The sequence below is a fragment of the Apium graveolens genome, chromosome 4 (genome assembly GCF_009905375.1).
Source record: "Apium graveolens cultivar Ventura chromosome 4, ASM990537v1, whole genome shotgun sequence".
NCBI classification, from domain to species: domain Eukaryota; kingdom Viridiplantae; phylum Streptophyta; class Magnoliopsida; order Apiales; family Apiaceae; genus Apium; species Apium graveolens.
The window spans coordinates 293,590,545-293,615,000 of record NC_133650.1 but is presented as its reverse complement, the minus strand read 5'-3'; the positions used below and the strand labels follow the sequence as shown (position 1 = coordinate 293,615,000).

At 32.5% G+C, this 24,456-nt stretch overlaps 1 protein-coding gene across 1 annotated transcript; it reads right to left on the bottom strand.

The window, feature by feature from the left end:
- Positions 1 to 16,569: 16,569 nt before the first annotated feature.
- LOC141721213 (cytokinin dehydrogenase 5-like) lies at positions 16,570 to 21,506 on the bottom strand. Its single transcript, XM_074524024.1, has 5 exons — positions 20,439 to 21,506; positions 19,855 to 19,982; positions 19,379 to 19,657; positions 18,257 to 18,519; positions 16,570 to 17,060 (listed from the first exon to the last, which is right to left on the bottom strand). Exons 1-5 carry the CDS (start codon positions 20,998 to 21,000, stop codon positions 16,727 to 16,729), a joined length of 1,566 nt encoding a protein of 521 aa, XP_074380125.1. The 5' UTR covers positions 21,001 to 21,506; the 3' UTR covers positions 16,570 to 16,726.
- Between the last annotated feature and the right edge of the window lie 2,950 nt (positions 21,507 to 24,456).

The window sequence follows — 24,456 nt, the reverse complement described above, 5'->3', positions numbered from 1 at the left end:
GAAAATCAGGATTTTTACTCAAAAAATCAATTTCAACCCGATTTTTACTTTTCCACATCACATAATTTCCTCTCCAAATCAAACCCATTAATCCCACAATTCCCACAATCAATTCCCACTTTTATTTTTTTATCGAATTCTCACCTCTTCACCTATAAATACATACACTTATACACAAACTTCTCCACCACATCACAAATTCTCAAACATAAATCTTTCTCAAACACTTAACTTTTATTCTCTCTCATTTATTTGTGCTAACATCATGCCATCTTCGCATATGCATGAGATTACTTTGGAGCGTGCTCATCTACCGTGGGGGATTCTTCAGGGTGATTACATTGATTTGATGATGGTGATTTATCAGGGGATTTTGAGATTCTTGAGAGGAGGTACTACAGGTGCTATTCCGTATACGTCCACGGTGACGAAGTTATGCGTGGCAGTTGGTGTTCACTGGCCCGCACAGGAGCAGCTTTAGCTTCCCAGTGCTCCTATTGACAGTTCTACGCTGCACAACATGGTTGAGTGAGGAGGAGGTTAGCCCGATCCTAAGAGGCTTGGTTACATATTTGATCATCTGTCAAGAGGTGTGCCCCGCGATCAGATATATGCCGGTGGTACGCAGCAAGTGAGTAAGGCAGCTTGGAGAGCTCATTTGGGAGAGGAGGCTGGTTCGTCGCAGCAGCAGCAACAGGAGGCAGCAGGAGCATATATTGGAGCTGGTTTGAGTTCGACGCAGTATAGGCGTCTAGATAGGAGGATGGATGCGATGCACGCCATCCATAGTCGGTTTGCACACGATCCCACCCAGGCACTTGGGACTGCATTTAGAGCCACCGGGGTTAACATCCAGTGGCCATTTTTTGGTGAGGACTCCGTGTATCCGCCTTCTGATACACCGGACGCTCCATCCGTTGAGGGTGATAATTCTGATTCGCAGTAGGTATGCCTGAATTCCTTACTATTACCTTCACTGAGGACAATGAATATTTTAAGTTTGGGGGTAGTAGTTGAAGGAATATGTTTTTGTGTGAGTCACATATAGTTTCATGTTCATGATAGTTTAGTTCATATAGTTTGCATATTTTTCCATATAGTTTTTTTTGGTAGTTTTTAGGATATTTTATTCGTATAGTTTTCATGCATTTGCATTATAATATGATCCCTTAGATGATTTTTCCGATTGATTGGTGATATTGATGCTAGTGTAGTGATGTCGTATTTAGTGATGTTGAGTCTTATCGAATTAATTTGCATGCTAGAGACACTTGTATTTTACTAAGTCTTATAGGTTGCTAGAATGCTAGAATGCTAGATCATGATCATGGTTTGTTTGTTTGTCGAGATGTAATCGCTTGTTTATATTTAGAATTTAGGATATTCTCTTAATAATAAAAGACATGGATATTTAAAAATTGGAGAAAATTGGATTTCATTGCTAGTTATGTGGTTAGGTGTCAAATGGATAGTAGCTGGATCATATTTATATGAGTAGTCTAGGGTTGAATGAGATGGAGTGAAACACATTCATTCAGAAATTCGTTTAAAAAAAAAGAAAAAAAAGAGAATAAATGTTGTGTATAATTGATGACGAGTGGGCTCTTTAGTACTCGAGTTATTAAGTTCTTAGGGGACTTTGTGCCTAGTGACCTAAGGCTTTTATAGTCTGGGATCCGCTAACCTAACGCTCGTTACATGGGTACTATTGTATAAGTCTTTTGTGGAACTCACTCATTACACGATCAATTAAGCATACTTGTGTCATTTTGTTATGAATAAAATAGTGAGTCCATTTAAACTCCGATATAAGAATTGAAGTGTTATAAATTATTTTGAGTCTAGCTTTTATTCTATTTATAAACTAGCGATTGTTTTGATAAGTACTGAGTCATGATTGTCGATCTAGTTGCGATAGTATCTCTGTAAGTAGTTGCACACACGCACGTCTTTGATTTGTAGGTTGATTTGTGGGCTTTAACTGATCTTTATGCGAATAACTGTATTTGCTGAGGTGTTGCTTGTTGATTGGTTTGGTTATTCTATGGGGATCGTTGCATTCATTTAGTTGCATTCATGCATATTTTTATTTCTTATTCTTTGAGTCTGTTTATGCTTGAGGACAAGCATCGGTTCAAATTTGGGGGTATGTTGAGTGGCATTTATGACACTTTATAATGATCTAATAAGCTTTGAATTGATTCATTTGTACTCAAGTTGTTAAGTATTTTAACGTGTTTTCTAGTATTTTTGCAGTTCAGGCATTATCTAGGTAATCAGGTGAATTAGCATTATTTTGGTGCTAATTTGGTATCAAGGTGGTGTTGGAATAAAAGCTCATTGAAATACGGCTCAAATATGCAAGTGAAATGAAGAAGTTAATTTCTGACAGAAGCCCAGCGCGCCCGCGCTGATCAAGCGCGCGGTCGTGCCAAGTCGGGAAGCAGAATTCTGATTCTACTCTAAATCCAATTGGAAGACTTCTCTGCTGATTAGGGCTGCTATATAAATAACTTTAGGTCATTTTTAATAATATATCAAGCCAGAGACATATCAAGGAGAGCCGTAAGAAGACCGAATTAGCACGATTCAACGAAGACGAAGAAGATCTTGTTTTTACTTGTGAATCTTTGTTTTAAGTTGTAACTTGGATGCTAGTTTTCTTATTTGTGAACCTTAATCTTGTTTTGTACTTGGTTTTACTTATTCGTTATAAAGACTACATTTGTTATACCATGTTTTTATCGGAACCCACGTTGATGATGAGTCCAATTATGGGCTAATCGTTATCGTGGGGTTCTAGCGGATTTATTTATGGATTTCTTTAGTTAAATTGTTTTGATGCCTTAGTGTGTGGTGATTGTATGATAACCTAGTATTGGTTGTGTGTATTCTTCTTATGAGCTTCACGAACTTATAAGATAGTGTGTTAATTCTTAATGAATCGAAAGTGAATTTAAGGATTTAGAACTTGCCATGCTAGCATAGGTTCATGTTATTATTATGAATGATTCGTAGGTAATTTTAACCATCTTACTTGCACTATGTAATCAAGATAGATTACTTGTCCTTAAACCGTTAAGTTGTCAAATTTTATAGACATATAGGGTCTCAATATAATTTGTGTCTATTCAGTTTCTATCTCTTTTGTGGATGTCTGGTAGTATGGTACTCGTGCAACGAAAGTTGGCATTTATCAGTTTCGTGTTGTCTGATTAGTGTCATCACCATTGCATGCTAAGGTTGAGAATAATAAGGCTATTGAATAAAGTATTTACTGAAGTTAGAATCCCATGTTTGTCATATATATTAATTCAACCAATCATATTCTCTTAGTTATAATTATTAGTATAATTCTTAGTTATAAACAACCTCTATTTGTTATCGTCTTAGCATTGAATAATAACCATATATTGTTGCTTGAGTGAATGAATTAATTAGTTAACCAAGCCAGTCTCTGTGGGAACGAACTAGAAAAGATTATATACTACTTGTGAACTCGTATACTTGCGTGTATTATTAGCGCGTGTTTAGAGACTAACAATGCTCCTCATTCTGGATCGCCTATCTAGCTACTGTCTTCTTTTGAGGATTTGGCACGGTCGTGCCAATGCCTGCATGTTCATGCACCGGTGTAGCACCCTCATGCAGTGCACACAGCATGCTCAAGCTCCTCACGTTGTCTGTGTATTGTAGCATGACTGGAATTTTTCTATGGTTTGGCATGTCCATGCCAATTACGTGTGTGTTCATGTGTTATTACTTTTTACAAAGTATGATTGACTATGCAATATCCATCTCTACAAGAGAATTATGCTTTACCAATCTGCAACTATAACCACATTGATTCACTTGCAACCAGAAGAAGTAGATGGCTTCTTACACCAGGCTACGTGGACACAACCTCAGTTTGAAAGTTAAAAAAAAAAGAAAAAAACGAAGAGGTGCATGAACATGCCATTTGATCACGCCATCTGAAAAAAGACAGCAACCCCGCGTACACATCCTTCTACCGCTGCTACAAACGGATCAAAAAGAACAAAGGGTTACTGCTGGTATTTATGTCTCAATCTGTTGTGCCATAACCATTGTTCCTCGGGAATACACAGCCACCACGGTAGTCATGGATCACGGCACCTCATGCTTTTGCAGTAGGGGAGTATTCTTCACCTTTCTTGTATAATTTTTAGATTAGTTTTCATTATTTTTTTTATTTGAGTATTTTTTTAGAATCTTTTCAGTTGTATATTTCATATAAGTTGTTCATTGGGGGCAATGAACCACTTTAGTGTGGGGAGGGGTTTCCAACATTAAAAAAATCTTTTCTTTTTTGGATAATTTTCTTTTCTCTTTCCTTTTCTTTTAGATTTTTTAGGATAGTTAAAAAATGAGGAATTCAAAAAAATTTAAAAATTGATTGCCTAGTCAATATAGCATGTTAATAAGGATAAGTACACACCATGTATATTTATTTTTCGTGTGTCATATGTATGTCTCATTGGCGTAAAATACCTTATGCATGACGATGTCTTGTACGTGCTTGCGAAAATTCCAAAACTTGAATGTACGTCATTGATAATTTTGACGAGTATAACATGTTATTACCTGTGAGATCTTGAGCTTTATGTGATTGATGCATTCTTTTATCAATCTATTTTTTTGTGAGCTATTCGTCATTGTGCATGTTGCTCTTGAGCTTGCTTTAAACCAGGTCGTGCGCATATTGATATTGTGTATGTGTAAAAATGATAAAGGCACTAGGATTAACCGTATTATCCTAAACAGTATCCTGAAAAATAATCCTTAGTGAGTCCCTTTGAGCCTATATCTCTTTTCTTCGTATATAACCAATTAGATCTTGAGCTTAATTGTTTATTCTTGTCTTGATTGACTAGTAAAAAATGGTGATTTATGTTTGGGATGGGTAAAATTATAAGTGTGGGGATTTTTTTTGTTCAAGTGGGATATTTGGCGGGAATTAATTACTTGATCTTCTAAAATAAAATAAAATAATGCATTGCAATAAAGTATCAAGTACTCTTTTCAGATCAATGGGTGGCAAGTGTAATGTCATATGAAAGGAGCGATCCATTTACACGTGTTGGTATTAAGTACAATGTCTTGGTGACTTTTCACTGCCCTTGGTTACTAGAGAATGACTTGACTTTGAAAAAAAAAAGAAGAAAAAAAATTTGAGCAACAAGAAGATCAAGTAAAGTTGGTGTTCATTGGTTTGTATAATGTGAAAGTGGAAGGTATGTGATCTACTTTTCATGTTGGGTGCTATAATTAAAAGTGAACACTATGCTCTGCTAGTTATCAAGTTTAGCCACTTGTTAGCTTATCTCTTTGATATCCTACCCATTATCAAAGCCTCGTTACAACCCTTGATAAAGACTTTTGATTTATACATGCGCGAATTTTAGAGATTTTGGTGGACAGACAAGCTTACGGTAGCACATGTGTACTTGACTGAATTTGAGTGACACAGTTACACCTAAACACTTGTGTGCTTTGAGTGTTTGTGAGGTTATTTTCTATCCAGGACATGCTATTTTCTTATTGATTGAGACTTTGAAGTTATTCATGATTATTTTAGTCGCATGAGACTATGTGTGCGTGCTTGAATAGTTGTGTTTGTGTGCAAAGTTGAGGAACTGCATTATATGGCATCTATGAGTTATTACATCTTTGTGTTTGTATGTGTGAAGTGCCATGATATATTTCATGTTTGAGACTTTGTAGTCAGAAATAAATGGGAATTTTGTGGGTACATTCACTATAGGCCCTGACGAGACCTTACTCGTCCACTGGGGCTACCTTGGGGTTTAAAGGGCTTGTTGCATATGCCAAATGCAACTGTGATCACCTATGGCAGTGGTACTAGTAGTTTAGGACTTAATTTTTTTTATTCTTTTCCCGAGGACGTGCAAGATGCTAAGTGTGGGGATGTGATGAGTGTGCACTTTATCTTAAAATTATCCCTACATTTCAGTTATTTTGTATTGATTTGGATTTTAATTTAATAAATATTAATGTTTTATTGTAGATATCAAGGAGTTATAATAAAGGAAGGCCTGGAGCTTACAAAATCAGATTTGGAGTTTAATTTGATTTAAAATCGGATTTAATGGGTCAGCCGCGCAATCTACAGTGTTTGGGCCATATCTGGAGTTCTAGAAGTCCGATTCTGACGATTCAACAACCCATAGAAATCTTATGAGAAGAGCTTTATTTCAGAAGTGGTCTTGAATTCAAGGTCCAGACGAATCAGCCCAGAATCAGAGCCCAAAAATAAACTATAAATTTCCTTTCTTGAAATTCAATTCTAATTGGGAAATCTCCTTGTATTTGCTTTAATTCATTAAAAAATACTTTTATTATAGATATAATTATTATTATTCAGACCTAATCTGAATATTAGGAGTTAGCACAAGAAAAAGAGAGATACACAATATAGAGAGAGAAAGAAGAAGCCCTAGGAAGGAGATATAACCATCGAAGACTTTCAACCGGAATTATTTTTTCTCCATCTTTTTATTTAGAATTCTCTCCCTAACTCTTTTCATAATGAATTTGTGTTAACAACTCTTGGGTGATTTTGTGATATCGATTATGAACTAATTTTATAAATTTGGGATTTTTATGGAACCCTAGTATGAAAATATTTATGTTTTATTAAAGAGTCATGTATGCAGTTTGCGGTTTATTCGTTCAAGTGCTTTTCATGCTTAAACTTGATATTGTCTGATCAACTATAGTAGGCTATTGAATTAATTATAATACCGAGAGGGTTATAGTTAATTGAAACAATACTTGAATGGTGCATGCTTAATTATATCTTTTGATTATAATATTATTACAGTATAGACATATATTGTGACTATGCATAACTTTGTGAATTGGTGCTTAAATAAATTCTGAAGAGTAAATTGGCATAGACATATGTTAGTTTATTTTATAAAAATTATACCATAGTGATTTCGAGAGGAACCTACGATCATTGAATTCTAGCTAATGAGCTATGATCTTGTTGTAGTATTACAATGCTTTATTACCAACATGAACATATTAGGGGAAAGAAATTATCTTGACTCGGCTTCTCGTATTTGAACATCCAACTCGCTTTGCTAGCATATTATTAATTAGTTAATCTAGTTATTAAATAGTTTATTTAGATAAATCAAAAACTTCATTCTTGTGTTCCATAACCCAATTGTTGGTTATTAATTGCGATTTATACAAACATATAGTCCTTGAGGAACGATATTTGGTATTTACTACTATATTACTTGTTTGCGATTGTGTACACTTGCACATCAATATTTAACGTAATAAGTTTTTGGCGCCGCTGCCGGGGACTATTATTGTGTTTATTGCAAATTAATTATCTTGCAGTTTGGTTTGATTTTATGTGCTAAAGTGACTAACTCTTGTTGTTTATCAGGTTTAACAACATCGAGTTATGTATTCTCCATATGAGATGGATATGATGTATGTTGAAGAATGTGATGCTAGAAATCACGAAATTATTTCCTTGCAAGATAGAATAACTTCTATGTCAAAGATGATAAAGAATTTATGCATGGAAAGAAATCTGCCAATTTTGCAACCACTAACTCCAACACGAAGTTGAGTTGATAATATTTCGTGTGTTTTCTGTTGTGGTGCTCACACGTACGATTACTGTCCTTCTAATACAGATTCAATTTGCTTTGATGCCAGTGAGCCCTTGGTGCAACCTCCCAATTATTCATGGATCAATCAAGAAGCTTATCTTGGAACTGATATTATGGCTATATTATTTGCATTCATAATACATGATCTTGATAGCTTTCACATGCTTGGAAAGTTGTTGATGGCCTATTTCACCAAAGCAAGCCGAATCCAAGTTAAAGAGATGTTGCAAAAGCTCAGCCGAGATGCTCTATACCAGTATCATAATCATTATCTAGAGGTCTGACCAATTCCATGGCTTTATTCGTTTTGCCACTTCTCTTGAAGTTGAGCAAGCTATGTTTTATAACTCGGTTCGAATGCTTTTCATGCGCAATAATGTGGATCATAATTTTTAAACTCTCTCTTTTCTCTCCGGTAATCATTTTTCATCTTATTTTAGTTTTGTGTTTTTTAGAGCCGTCTGCAGACCATATGAAAAAGATCAGGTTGTTGAAGAAATGTCTCATATTCTTGGAATGGTTGATCTTAAATCGAAGTTAGTAGACAATGTTCATTTGCTTGAGGATATATACTGGTACATATCAGATGTAGATAATTTGCTTCCTCTTTCTAAATTTTGTCCAAATGCAAGAAATAAAGACCCGATAAACCAGATTGAAGGAAATCCTTTTGGTGAACAGCTTTGATATTCACTTTGTGAGTTGACTGTGAAAGAGAAGTACCATGAAGAAGGTGAACTTTTTAATGAACGTTTAGCCATGTCACACGTATGGGATTCAGGTTGTGGTCATTGCAAAGTGTAGTTACTTTTGTTCAAGATCTTGCTTGGTGATGTTTGTGACTGATGTGTTGTAGTTTTATTGAATTTAGTACAAAATTGAAACATTTGGTAGTTTAACTTTTGTAATTTCTAGCCTTGATATTGAATGGAATATTATTGTTCTTTGATGTTGTTCAAACTAACATGAAGAAGGTGTTGTAATATATATATTTTGAAATTGTAAATGAAATTAATTTAGTATATAGTCCAAGATATATTGTATGATACAATATTTTGTTACAATAAATAAAGATATGATAGAGATAACAATTATATAATCATAGATTTTGTTATGTCGAAACCAAAATTACAAATAAGGCAGAATACATAATTGACCATATTTTGGACATAAAATCAATTATGTAATAGGAAGATAACCTCAAAATTATTAGACGTGGTTAGTTGATAAATATCACTAACTTACGAAATCCCTGAGTTTCTAAATTTGTAGTCATTGAAACGATGATTGTGAAACTATAGTTTTTATGAGTATAATGGGATATTAGTTGTAATAAAGGTGTAACTCACATATGTTTTAAATCTACACTTGGGGTATTATATACACTTTCATTAAACCGTAAAATTTTATGTGCAATTCATAGGCCATGATTTGATACTATGATTAGTTAAGTACCTTAATGGAATCATGGAAGCAATTAATACATAAGCCCAATGGCATATATACCCGATAATTATCAAAAATTATATAAATTTAGTATTACCAAAAATGGCAAATGCCATGTTTGTAATGATACGTCTAAAAGTAAAATCCATGCCAAAACAGTTGGCGATTGTATCAACATTAAATGTCTTTGATGTAAGCATAAGTTAAAAACATTGGTCATAAGCAGAAACGCAAGCATGGTCATGAGATGTTTTCATTCGAATTCATCTCCATTCCATTATCCATGAACTATGTTCCCCGGACATTCTCTGCATCAAGAAAAATATCATTTGTATATTTAAATGTGTGTGTTCAAATGGAGGTAAACAATTAGTTCAGTATAAATCAAAAATAGTTTATGTAAGTTCAGTAATGATCGTCAATTAATATGACCAAACTGTATAACAGAGTTGTTATTAGTAGAGTTCTCACCAGGCTTTGGGGTCTGATGTGCAAACATCCTTTGCACTCCATATTTGTCAAAAATGACACCATCAAACCGACCAGCTTCCCAGTTTGTGAACACAATAAAATCTCCCAGGTTGAGTTCAATATTTGCTGGAATTTTATTGAGACCAAAGAACCTTTTCTCATAATTGCAAAAATAACCTGTAAACACTGTATCCAAAGGGAGACAGTAGAGAACAACTTTGGGAATATACTTGCCAAACCGTGCCACGAAAGGATGTGAAATATCCTGCATCAAAAGTGAAAACATATTTATCCTATGTATTCCTATTAAATATAAAGATATTCCCGATTAAAGCATTTTACAAGTTTATAAAAAAAATAACTTACAACTAAGCCATCATATATTATATTCTCATTAGCTTCAACTAAAATTTTCCATCCAGCTCCAACAACATTGGCTGATCATGTTTGTAAAAAGTATAATTACAATCATGACTTAAAACAATGCCAATGTTCAACCATATAGTGAAGAGAAGATTAGAGTATTACCTTGTTTGGCCATATAGAAATTCGGTTTTATGGTATGACATACTCTATTTCACATCTCGTCTTATAAAAAATGTGACCCTTGAAATTTCCTTCACCTTTATAGCAGAGAAGAAATTTACAACCAATGCCTTTTTTGAATAATCTGATGAGTTCCCCAACTCCACTTAAGCTTTTCCTGCTTTTCTCACAAGAGAATTGTAGATGTTGGCCACTTGGTAACATTATTAATCCATTACCCGGAAGATTTTCGCCATATTTAGAAACAATGGAGAGTGGTAATTTTTGAAGGTATAATCAATGACTTATTCATTAAATCAATTATCAAATTCAGTACATGTATTGGGAGAAAGAGTAAGTTATTTACCAATTCATCCATGAGAGGTTGCATTGTGGCATCAACCTGAATGATGAATGCTGGAATTTTAACAGGCTCACAGTTTTGCTGCTGAGATGGAATAATAAAAATAACTATAATTAGCAACTACAAATTAAGTCTAATTGGTCAATTAGCAAAACCTGTGCAATGCAACAATTGTAATATTATTTTTTTTTGGCTTCTAATCCAAGCACAATCATTTTGTTAATGGATTACAGAATATTGTAGTAGCTCTTGCTAATGTGAATCAATCAGATGCAAAGTCCAGGCGCAATGCTAAACATCTCTTAATATAATCATGGCAGATACTATTACAAATCAATATACTAGAGTTCAATATCTATAATGATTGTCCCAGTAGTAAACCAATTTAACCAAAATCACAACATACACTACTAGCCAAAACGGATTAATATTATCAACCACATACTTAAAAGATTTGAATTGATTTTTCACCATATAAGTCAACATACAATATGACAATACTATATGAAAATATACCCAATATGAATCAATACACAATGTTATCATGAGCTTACGTTGTTAATCCAAAACTAATCTTAATAACTATTTTCATATAAGCATCAATGTAGGCTATTCACTATACTTATTTGTAAATAAACATGAGCAGGATTGAACAAATCAAAGATAATAAACATATATTGGAGATTTATATTGAATTATCACGTTCCTAATTGAAGGAGAGAGTAGATACATACCTCCATGACAACTGTTGAATGATCATATGGAAAAGTTTTCAGCCGATGCTCTGTGCAGAGTTGGATTGCAGTTTAGTGGTAGTATTGACTTTGAATGGGGCTTTACATGCAATGCTTTATTTTGGACAAGATACCAAAAACTATTGAACCACTAAAAAGTCAAATAGCATGAATCTCTATTTGTAATTATGATTTGTATATATTTAGTTGTAAAGATGTAATAAAATAATTATAAGTTATTACATAATTATGAATATTAAGTAAGATTACATAATTTAGGTACGCATTCGAATTACGTAATTATGAATATGTTTAAATTTTAAAATAACATTTAAAAGAGCAAGTAAATATTATTTTTGTAATAACAAAAAAACATTTATTATTTTTAGTACACTATGCTGCAATCTTATCATAAAAGTTAATAATTCGTGTTTTTTTCCCAAAAAGTTATTTGACTGAATATGCCCTTATTACGGATTATAAACAATAATATTTATTCGAGATTTTTAATTTCTCAATATTATGTTATTAAGTTTTAAATTTTGTATTTTACACCATAATATCATCACAATACACAGTTTTAATAATCATCGACTTTAATAAATTATTATGTGTCCTTTTGTTATACATGTTCACTCATCTTCCCATGCTAAATTTGCAATAGGATCCAAAATACAATTTTATCGTTTTTTTATTTTTTGGAGCCGGATTATATATGTTTTCGCAATAAGATGTTTTGTAATTGTAATTGAATTAAAATAATAATAGACGTCTAAAACAAACATAGATATTTCGATAAATTATTGATCAACAAATTATTTTGAACTAAAATATTGTTATTAAATGTTGGTACATATTAAACTCTCAACTGCAGATTTTTTTAGACTGAATATGCCCTTACTACGGATTAGAAACATAACTACTTATTCAAGCTAATTAATATGTAGAATATTTTCTCTAAAAAAATATAAACTTTTGTATTTTACGCCATAATATCATCACAATACAAAGTACTAATAATCATTGATTTTAATAGATTGTGTGTCATTTTGTTATCCATGTTTATTCATCTTCCAATACTAAATTTGCAATAGCTTACAAAATACAATTAGTACCGTTATTAATTTTATTCAACTGTATTTTAGATATTCATGCAATAAGATTTTAATAATATGGATGTGGATAATTGTTTAATCATTTATTTAATTTTATGAAAAAATAATCTCAAGCTGCTTTATAACTTGGCAATTACTTATGCAAGTCAGTCGAGAATCTTTTTTTTTTCTGTTTAAATTTTATAAATAACATTTAAAAAGAGCAACTAAATATTATTTTTCTAATAACAAAAAAAACTATTGTTATTTTTAGAACACTATGTTGCAATCTTAACATAGAAGTTAACAATTCATGTTTTTTTTTTCAAATAGTTTATTTGACTGAATATGCCCTTATTACGGATTATAAACATTACTATTTGTTCGAGATTTTTAATTTCTTAATATTTTGTTTTTAAGTTTTAAATTTTGTATTTTACGGCATAATATCCCCACAATACACATTACTAATAGTCATCGACTTTAATAGATTATTATGTGTCCTTTTGTTATACATGTTCACTCATCTTCCTATGCTAAATTTGCAATAGCTTCCAAAATACAATTGGTATCGTTTTTACTTTTTAGAGCCGGATTATATATTTTTTTGCAATTAGATGTTTTGTAATTGTAATTGAATTAAAAATAATAATAGACGTCTAAAACAAACATAAATATTTCAATTAATTATTGATCAACAAATTATTTTGAACTAAAATATTGTTATCAAATATTGGTACATATTAAACTCTCAACTGCAGAATTTGTTAGACTTAGGCTCTGTTCGGGATTGCTGTTAAAAATTGATGTGCTGTTAGAAAAAGTGCTGCTGAAAAAAGTGTTGTTGTAAAAATCAGATGACTGTTTGGTAATTTTTTTGATACGTATATGTGTTGATGCAAAAAATTAAAAATAATGATGCTTTTGGTAAGGTTTGATGGTAAAATCAGCATCTGCTTCCCGCAACAGCTGAAAAACAGTTTTTTCTAAAAGCATGGGGGGACTTGCTTTCTCTAACAGCAGCTTTTAGGCCAAAAGCACTTTTGCGAAAAGCAGCTTTTAAATTTTACCAAACAGTTTTTTAACTGTTTTTCAGCAAAAAACTGCTGTTGCGGTCTGCAACAGCAATACCAAACATACCCTTAATATGCTCTTACTACGGATTACAAACATTACTACTTGTTCGAGCTAATTAATATGTAGAATATTTTTTCTTACGAAATTTTAATTTTTGTATTTTACGCCATAATATCTTCACAATACAAAGTACTAATGGTTATTGACTTTAATAAATATGCATAATCTGAAATTATTAAAAAATGCTTTAAAATTTAAATGTATTTTGAATTACTCAAAGCCAAAAGTAAGTTAAATTACAACCATCTAACTTCAGTAAACTAGGCAGGCTGAAGGATAAAATTTTAAGCCATAATTAGCAACAACAAAAAAAAAATAATTAGAAAGTATGATCATGTGCACAACTCACAAGTTAAAACGTTTACGCTTAAATTGAAGGGTGTCCATGAAATGATGAATACAACATATGTTAATTTAATCAGCAAGTTTTGATCTTGTTTTACAAAAAAAAAAAGGTGCTTAAGAAGCCTTTCGGCATAAAGATTGATGCATCATGCTAACAATGCTTTTTAAGTGAAACATATGGAAAAGACATATATTGCGCAAAATGGGTTAATTGTGTGTAATTGCCTGACTTCACACCATGGCAATATTATACTTGAGAGGCTCGGTATACACGGCAAGCAAAGAATATTTTGCATACATAATTACAGATAAGATACGATAATACAGAGTAGAAAAAAAAAACAAACCTAAACAGATATGACCTGAAGTAATCCGCTGGAAGGACAAAACTGTCGGATCCTTAAGCTGATTGTTAGTGCTAACGCCTCCTCTTGTTTAGAGATATTTCTTACAAGCGACAGCTAGTAAAAAAGGCATTTGGTAAATAAACTTGTAGTACTATCTTGAACAAAAACTAAAACGAAGAAGATTAAATAAATTCTCAGTCTTTTCCATCCCCTACTAATTTCAACAAGATTATATAATATTTGCATATACAAAACGCAAAACGAATAAAATTAAACAAAAAGAAAAAGTATAAACATGTGGAGCTTCCATGGGATAATGCTCAGGAAAATCAACTTGAAGATGGTATGTTTCATTAGAATACAAAGTTCCAGGTGCACCAGTGACTTCATTTACCCATCTTTTTTCAAAACAACATTATGACAAGATAAAATAAATTAAAATACTAGTGATCAAGTAATTAAGATTAAAAATCATTAAGAGCAAAAGGTAGAATATAGAAAGGAATGAACCTTTGGAGATTATCAGAAACTTTGTGCTTGAAACCAATAGGTGGATTAACTTGCCACTCTACTAGCTCCTTCTGTAATCTATTGCAAGCAATTTTGCTCAAAGCCTTTTTGTAATCAAATTATTTATACGTAAGTATAGTGATTACGCATTAACAATAATATTTATTTACATTATGAACTAGATAATCAATAAATAAGCATAAATCATTACCTTGTGAGTAGAAGCAGAAGGGCTGGTCATGGTTTTCCTCCAACTGTTTGACTACTTTTTATTTATTTATTTTCATTTATCGATAACACACACGCATGCACATGATTTGAGAAGTCGAACCCTTAAGATATAAGATTTTAACCACTATATCATATTTCGTCGACAATATTAATTATTCTTGCCTTTCTCTATACATGACTAGGGTGATACAACATTTTACACTACGACAGTATCAAGAACTAAATTCAAAATAAAATGGAACTCGAAAATTGTATAAAATAAATTTGTACCACACACTTCCTTCACAATGTTGACTATTCTTGCTTTTCTTTATAAATGATTAGGGTGATATAGCATTTTAAAATATGACATTATCAAGAAATAAATTCAAAATAAAATGGAAATAGAAAATTATATAAAATAAATTTGTACCATTAAAATCTGAATCGAATGAAAACACATTAATAATACAATTTCAGTCTGATTATCATAATCTCCTCTCCTGCCTGAAATGAAATCCAACCAACAAGACAGAGTACTAGTTTGCTTCCTCTCCGGACAGAGTCCGCATTTTACAACTTGCAAGTCTTGATTTTACACTTTGTTTTGTAGTATTTTATTGTTAATCAGCGCATATGCAGAATTTTCATATTAGACCCGAATTTCATATTTAATTTGAATTTTCTTGAACCCTTTTTTTTAGAATTTTCATATTTAATAAGGCTAATTACTTAAAAAACTATTTTACTTGCAAACTTTTGTACTGCTGAAAATTTTAGACATTGTTAACCAGGTGCTATGTAATTCCGGACCTTCTTTTTCCGTGACAAACTACCTGTGTTGTAATTTGAGTCGAGCAGTTCGCGAGTTTGTCATGCGCGAACTCGTTTAAGTGGATTTGACTCGGCTCGTTTAACTAAAATGAGCTGAGTTCGGGCAGAGGTCCCGTCTTGTTTAATTAAATCAGCCGGTTCAATTCGGCTCGTAAAATTAAATGCCTGAATTCGGTTAGAAATTTAGATTCGATTAAGTGTAAAATTAAATAAGCTGACTCGAGTTCAGGAATTGATTTATGCTTGATTAGTTAAACGAGTCGGATTGGCTCAACTCGATTAACCTTGGCTAAAATTACCTTTGATTCGAAATTCGGCTCGTTCAGCCTAAATTATAAGTCTGTCTATGCTCTGTATGAATATTGTTCAATAAAGAAAAGTAAGGCTTAGTTATTTTTTTGTTAACTTTTTTATGATACCCTGAATTCAATATGTTTTACATTTCTCTTTAGGAATTATGAATTTATATATAATAACTGAATAAAAAAATAAATATTTGAAAAATGTTATGAGACCATGGGGCATGGAGTAACAACTCTCAGGCCTTTCTAAAAAGAAAAAAGAATTGTGGAGTGCGGGATTGGATCGGATTCTTTAGCATAGCATGTAGTAGAATAATTTGAAAACGCATACAACTCCCCCAATCCTCTCCCCCTTTTCTACCGATTCTTATCTCGTCCTCAATTTATTCTACAACCCGTCATTCGAATTTCAAACATTCTACTTTTCTCAATAAAATTTATGATATAAGACAATATTCGAAGTTCCTATTAGCTTCAGATCTCGAGGGCCTCGTGGACCAAATCTGGAAAAGCTGGATTCGTCATTGTAAAATTGGGCCTAAACATTTGTAATCAATGATAAGAAGCCATATTAAAATAATAATAATAATTATAATAAATTATAAATAATATATTCCTAGTAGTTTTAACTGACATGTTCGAAGTTGGAAAAAAAGAAGGAAAAGGTTTCCCCTAGTATGTACACAAGTCTATTGGGTTGGGTTAGTAAGTTTTGTTGTTGGGCCACATCACATTGAACCCGTATAAGTTCTAAAATTGGGCTGAAACATAAGCTGGCCCGTGGCCAAAATGTGTTTAGGGTCAAACTCCATCTTGCGCTGATAAATCATGGGCCACTTATCTCCGAAATGATCCATCCATTGGTTCTGTGTGTTGTAATGAGGCAAGTATTGCTTGATGTTGATCTCAGCATCGTCACAAAATCTCAAGATCTGACGGTTCTGATCACTTAGATATTCCAAACTTTGTGTTTCCTCACCATTATCTAGTGCCGACCTAAGCAGTGCCACCAAGTAAAACACTTCTTCATCTGGTGTCACAACAGAACTTCTTTCATCCCACCTATAAGTACAAATACATGAAATTTCTTTGATCACTCATAACAAAAATACACTACATATGTTAATTCTTAAATTTCACATTGACAAATATAACCTACTGTGTTCCAACAGATTATGAACACTTTAATTTTTAAATAATCCGATTCAATTGTTAATATTTTTTTAAAATAATATATTTTTCTTCACTAATTTAAATAGGTCTCCCAATAATTTATTCACATTTCTTTTGTACATTTTTTAATATATATACCCCACACAAATCTTAACAAGTGGAGGGGATGACAAGTAACAACAATAAACTACTAACAAAATGATTTGTATAAGCAAGATGTTAATTTATTAAGTTAGTTGATGTAACTAACTTTTGTATAAAACTATGAAACAACAAAAGATAAACTATACTAGTACATAATAGTGATGTGTAGTTGTGTGAAAGAGAGGTGCATGGCATGCATGGTAGCTAGGATACGACGGTATAATAGAGAATCAATAGTGACCCACAAAAGATGATGGGGGCTGCAACGGCAATCTATATTGGAAGTATTGCAGTAGTAGTCCTACTTTAAAAGCAACAAGACATGTTTACCACCTTATCAATATATACCTAAAGGGTCCCATCTTCAAGATCTCCTGACATGAGAATCTTCCCATTTGGACCATCTTCTTCCTACTACTATTCTCCCTCCCCCCACCCCCTTGTTGCTTTCAGTCAACTTTTTTCTTTTTATATTTCTCTATTCAACTTCACTAAACTTCTCAAGTGCCATCCTATGTGGACCAATAGCTGTTGTATCTATCATTCATTGGGACATCATGTGCGCCACCTGTCAGACCACGTCAACCACATACTTGCCCCACTATGTTTTCTATCATGTAGACTAGGGTTCATATTCTTTGGCCTTTTCTTTGCAATACAATCTTAGGTTACGTATTTTGAAAATCGAAACTAACCCATAAAAATATAAAATTGTGATTTATTTATAAGTTTTGAAAAATTAAATAAAAGCAATTTATTAAATTAGTCAAATATTTTTGACCAATTTATAGGTGAAATCGAGCACATCTATGACATGTGCAACTGATTAATAATTTAATTTATTTCTCTTTTATTTTCTTCTAATTATCGTGCATGAAATTGTGTAAAAGAGAAACAAAAGAAGACAGAAAGGAGTGATGCTATGAACAATAAGGACTCACTTGTTTTTGTTCATGGGGTAGATGAGAATAGGCCCACTGGTTTTGTTTCCCAAAATGCCCCTAAACACTCCTTTATCGAAGTCATCAATTCTTGATTTGGGCACAAACAGGTTAAGCCATGGATGTGGTACCTCCCACAAGCCCTTGGACCGGAGTTTCAACTCCGCCTTGTGAACCCGGTCCAGGAAATCTACATAAGGAAGGTCTGTTGTGAACTCTGTGGCTGTAATGTAGTTCAGTTCCTTTAGCAACTCCTCTACTTCCTGCATGTCCAATTGCCAAGTACAAGAACTTTACATATTTTCATTTTTTGTCCAACTTATTCTCAAAGTACAGAAAAGCAATTACAAAACAGAACCTTTTGTCAGTATGTCCTTGATATAAAATATAAAGCTACATACAGCAAAACTGAATTATTAAGTTAAAATAATTAGGGTGGCCACTGCTACTGGACGGCGAAATTGTTTATACTAATATCAAACTCAGGAATATGATAAAGTTAGTTTCATAGATTTTAGAAGATCTTGTATGCTTCTTTTGATGCTGTATATATACATTTTTTAACAAATAATGCCATAAAATATTTGTATTTCTAGACCAAACACTATCAAAGAATCTAGCAGCAACACCAGTAACATGAATGGCAACATTATTTATAAAAAAATAAGTTAATCTAGATGCACAAGCAGTACTCTCGACAACGATGCAAGTAGAATGTTCTTATAATTCTTGTGTTGTTAAATATTGAATTATTGAGTATTAAATTTGTAAACTCATACTAATACAGCAGATAATTAGTGATTTGTAAGTTATTATGCCCCACCAAAAATAAAATGAGAAATTAAGAAACATTTACTTGGCTAAAAAAATTCTTATCACATTTTTAATACATTTTTGGTTATTTTTTCAAAACTGACAACTAAAAAAGACAGATTACATAAAATAATTTTTCTCGTTGGGTTGGTCCAACCAAGAAAGACATGGGAGTTAGGCATACACAATAATCTAATAAAGAAAATTATTACTATACAAATTCTTTATAGACATGGCAATTTGCAACTTTGCATGCAAGTTATGTATACAGTAATACATATGCTATGTTATGTGTGTAATATGTAATACCTGATCGATGGTATGGGCATCTGATTGGTGGTAATTTTTGGTAATTTCAAGGCAATACAAAACACCTCCATTGGCACCAACAACAGAAGAGATCTTAACAGGATTACTTGGTGAGAAAAATGAAGATCTCCAGTTGTTAATAAGACCTTCATCCACAATAACAAAACCCTCAACATAGTCGAATTTTAGGGCTGATGGTTGCGAATGCAGTGAAATTAGGTACTCCTGGTCATGCGTGAAACTCGAAAAATTCGAATACAGAACTCGAATCCACCTTACCTGTTTATAGGTACAAACAATAAAACAAAAATCCATTAGAGATAGAAAAAGGGACCATATATGCATAATGCATGTTTGGAACAAAAGTTGCCAGCTTTTGAGGAGGCGTTTGTATGATGAGTTAAAAAAGACCTTCCCAATGGACCCAATCCTATGTCTTAGGTAATTGGTAAACACCAACTAATTAATAAACTTACCCTTTGTGGGGCTGTTTCAAGTGCAATTCTAGCTCGAGAAATGATCCCAAATTGACCTAGCCCACCAAGAACAGCATGGAATAGTTCTGAGTCTTGTTTCTCTGAACATGTTCTCAGCTCTCCCTTTCCTGTTTGGCACATTTCATATACTCAAACGTCAGATCTCTGAGGATTCATATATGGAGAGAGTGATAAAACCTAAACAATTACACCTTTTTTTTTGTTTTTTAAATCTTCTTGAGGGTTCTTTTTTCCAGTGCAGTGCAAGTAGTTTTATCCATACTCATTTTTATTTCTATATAAATACAACAAAAATTAACATTAACCTTGGATTAAAGGCTTAAACTAGATATTAATAAGAAAACATCAAGAAAATCAAGAACTTGACATTGCAGAAAGTAATCTAAATATATTAAAACCCACAACAAATAAATTCATAGAAATGCATTTGTAGAAGAGTTTCTTTTAGTACTAACAAATCCTAGAAAAAAATAGGAATAAATAAATAAAGGCTCAAAGCTGATGCCTGCATGAAACCTTTCGTGCTACAAAACGTAAATGTGTGGGTACAAACAACAAAGTACCTGTAATGACATCAAGCTCGTACACGTTGCTAATCTGAGGGCCATGATTAAAAGCTTGTCCACTGATCCCAGCATTGGACAGAGTACCACCCACGGAAAGATACAAATAATCAGTCCATGATTTGGGTGCGAGTCCATATCTTAGCGTGTAGTTGAGCACATCTATCCATAACTCTCCACCCCATACATCTACATATCTCAACGTCTCATCAACTCTCGGCTCAACCAGCTGCTTAGAGCCACTCATTTGAATCACAACACCGTTTTTAGTGTGCGCCTGTCCGTTTATCGAATGCCCGTGGCCTCTTGCCGAGATTGTGAAGCCGTGAGCTGATTCGTAAGCCGCTTGAATTAAGCGGGTAATGTCATCAGCTGATTTCGGATGAAAAATTGCCATCGGTTCGGCTCGGTTTTGACCTCCGAAATCGTGTGAAGCCGATTCGAGCTCGGTAGGGTTGAGGCTGATGCGGAGGTCGCCGAGAAGTTCACTTGGATTTAATGTTAATCCAAATGTTACTATGATGCGACATACGACCAAAATTAATATAATTTTAGTAGCCATAATTTTGTAAACTAGAATGATAGAAAAATGTTATGTTTAGGAGGGTTTATGAATGTAAATATATATAGAGGGGGGAAGGGAGGTGAAGGATAATAAAAGTGCGCACTCAAGGCAGAAAAGAAAGAGGAACAAAATCTGGTGGCAGAAGAGAAGCGTGGGGATCGAGAGATGTTGCTAACGTAAGCCGGATTATGCCCTAAAGATTTACTTACTCACTGCAGGAACATGCACACAGATTCTCTCTACCTCAGCCTATAAATATATATGTACGTAGGTTAATGTGAATATACAGGTAATATATATTGATTCCTTGCTGCTTTAGCTCACGTTGAGTGTTTGTAAAGCAGAGAGGGGGGTGACAGACACCGAGTCTGACTTATATCTTTTATAGTATTTCTGTGTGCTTAGAAATTGTTGGGATTAAGTGTAGCATACATGATAGAGGTTCTGAATTTATAGGACAACAAGGGGATGGGTGAGGGAGTCAATTGAAGAGAAAAGTTGTACATGAGTTGAAAGGAGAGATTAAAAGATTCACGTGACAGGGATTACTTAGCAGTCGCCCATTCATTATTATCGGCCCCAATCGTCGTTATTGACTAGTGTACTGTCCTGTTTAATCAGTTTCCCATTTTCTATTCCCTCTGCCCTAAATATTTTCCCCCAAACAGGTTTATCAATAAATATTTTTAATTCTTAATATCTTTAATTTTGTATTAGTATTAAATATAAAAATTTTATTATATTAAAATATTTATAAATACGAATCCAACAAGATCACTCGTAACTATATTTGATTTTATAGATTAGATGTAAATTAATAGTCATTCGTTTATCATGAATAGTGTAAAATGTCAAAAAGAGAAATATTTTTTGGGATAGAGGAAATATCTATTATTCACACATCTAATGCAGAATCCGTCATGTAGTTTATCAAAATTTAATTAAGAAAACTTTAATATTACACAAATCTTTGAATAAATTACAGAGATCTGGTTGAACTTTATTCATTTTTATATTTTATTGGCCAAAAATTCAATTTGAAATATAATAGCTAAACCTTATTTTTATATTGAGAATAAAGTTCCTAGAGAAATACGTTTGTAAATCAAATTAAAATATTATATACTTTCCTTATTACATAATTTCTAATTATTTTATTTCATTAGCACATATACAATTGATCCTACACATATCATGTGTCTAATATTGAATTATTTAATATTACCTCAGAAAAGTTCCCTGATATAATTTTCGGAACTTTATTCTCTTTTATATTTCAAAAAAATAGCTTAAGACAAGATTTTTTTAAAAAACTCATTTTTGTTCTTTTAAAAGTGTACCTCAGCAACCTTTTGCAAAAATTAAATATATATATGGTAATTATATTGGACATTTCGGCCCCCGGATTCTAAAAAACGATTAAGGTTTATAGTCACCAAAATTACAACTTACTCTCAATCTTATATATTTGTGATGAACGGTTCTGAAAAAGTATGAATATTTAATTATATAAAGCCGAGAGATCTAAATATCATTTTTTTTAAACCTGAATATCGCTTTCTTTGTACATACGCTGAATTCAAGTAGGATCTGAGTAGATATACGAAAGTAGTTGACATGCATATGCAGGGACCTGAATGTGTCAAAAGAATGATGGTTTGCATGCATATTTAACAGTTCTTGCTCGCAAAGGTAAAAATAAAAAAGACGTATTATTAGGTATGATGAGTCAATTCTGCACCAAGGATGAAATTTTTAAATAGGTCAAGGAGTAGTAGTAATTCACTAGATTTATATACGCACAGTCGTCGGTTTAAATAAAATATATACATGCAGGGGGGAGAAGTGTCCATTGTTGAATACAGATTGGGTCAGTATATGATGCAGGGGGGGGCAGTGTAAAGAAAAACAAGGGGGTTTTATACAAAGAAAGGAAAAGACGACAGAAGACGGGGCTAACAATGTGATACGGAGGATCTGTGTGGGGACTCGTGCAAGATTAACATTCACGTGGGTGCAAGCCCCTCACCATCTTTACATTACTATATTCTCTAATCTCTTCTTGTACTAATTCTTCCTCTCATCTTGGTCAATTGTTTTTAAATATTTAGAACAGCTTGCCCAATTATCTTTCTGTATTTTCAACTAGTTGATAATCTATGAATGTCTGCGTAGCTTGGACTTGGTGTGTTGTGTTTAAGCTCCTAATTAAATATATGTAAACTATAGTATTTTAATCTCAATATTAACCAAGGATGCTCCCTGGTTTTCTTGTCACCAGGTTATTATCCTTTTTTCTTTGTTCATATCTAGTTCTTCATATTATTATACTTTGCATTTGAACTAGACCCGTAATACTAGTATACACGATCCGTGAATACGGTACGAAACGACATGAATAATTAGTGTTTGGGTTCGTAAATTTCGTATACGAACACGAAAAAATACAAATATAATTAATGTCGGGTTTGAGTTTCCAATATAAGTACACGACACGGAACGGAAGTACATGAAATAAATAAATAAATAAATTTTAAAAAATATATAATATACATATATAAACTAAATACTAAATGTGAATTTTATCTATTCTAAATAACATATATATATTTGTAAATACTAAAATATATTTTATTATTCCTTAAGTACGTGAATGAACACTTTACCATTTAATTATCTATTACATTTTTTAATAAATAATACTTTTCGTATATAATTCGTGTACTTTAGTTTACTAAAGCGGGTAAACACAAATATATTAGTTCCGATTTAAGATTTGGTACACGAAAATACGAAAATATACGAAACGTTTGTAAACGACATGAAAAGTTGCCGGATATAATTTAAACTATTATTATGATATGTTACACCCCTGCAAATATATTTACATAAGAATATCTATTGCATGTGGTTACCACAATTTCGCAGGCCATACGAAAAGTTGGCCCTACGAGAAAGGCAATAAATTATGTACCATCATCACATGTAAAATTTTTGGAATCGTTATAGAAAGTTATGAGTGTTCCCCTGTTATTCTTCATCGAGTCAATGTTTTTAGTTTCTTTATAGAAATATATTGGAAATAAGAAAATATGATCATAAATGTAAAGGGATTGTTTTAATTTTAATTGTAACATTTTACTTGTTTTTAGGTTAAAAATATCTTTATAGAAAAAGAAGATTATATCGGTGGAAATTTAAACAGTTAAATTAGATCTCAGTATTTTGCTATAATTTAAAAAATTATACATTAAAGTTTTATGATGTTCTTTAGTGACAATATAATAAACTATTTTTCCTTATTTCAAAAAGATTGGACACGAGAATTATACATCAAAAACCATGTAAAAAATCATAACTATATATTTTTTTTTATAACAGACACTACAAGAAAACATGACAAAACCGACCGTAAAAAACGGTCGGTTAAGAGGCAAAACGGTCGGTTAAAAG

Coding starts and splice junctions, on each gene's coding strand:
- LOC141721213 (XM_074524024.1), bottom strand. CDS start 21,000: ATGGCTACTAAAATTATATTAATTTTGGTCGTATGTCGCATCATAGTA. Junction 19,658..19,854: donor TTGAAACAGCCCCACAAAGG/GTAAGTTTATTA, acceptor ACCTATAAACAG/GTAAGGTGGATTCGAGTTCT. Junction 17,061..18,256: donor TACCCCATGAACAAAAACAA/GTGAGTCCTTAT, acceptor TTGTACTTATAG/GTGGGATGAAAGAAGTTCTG.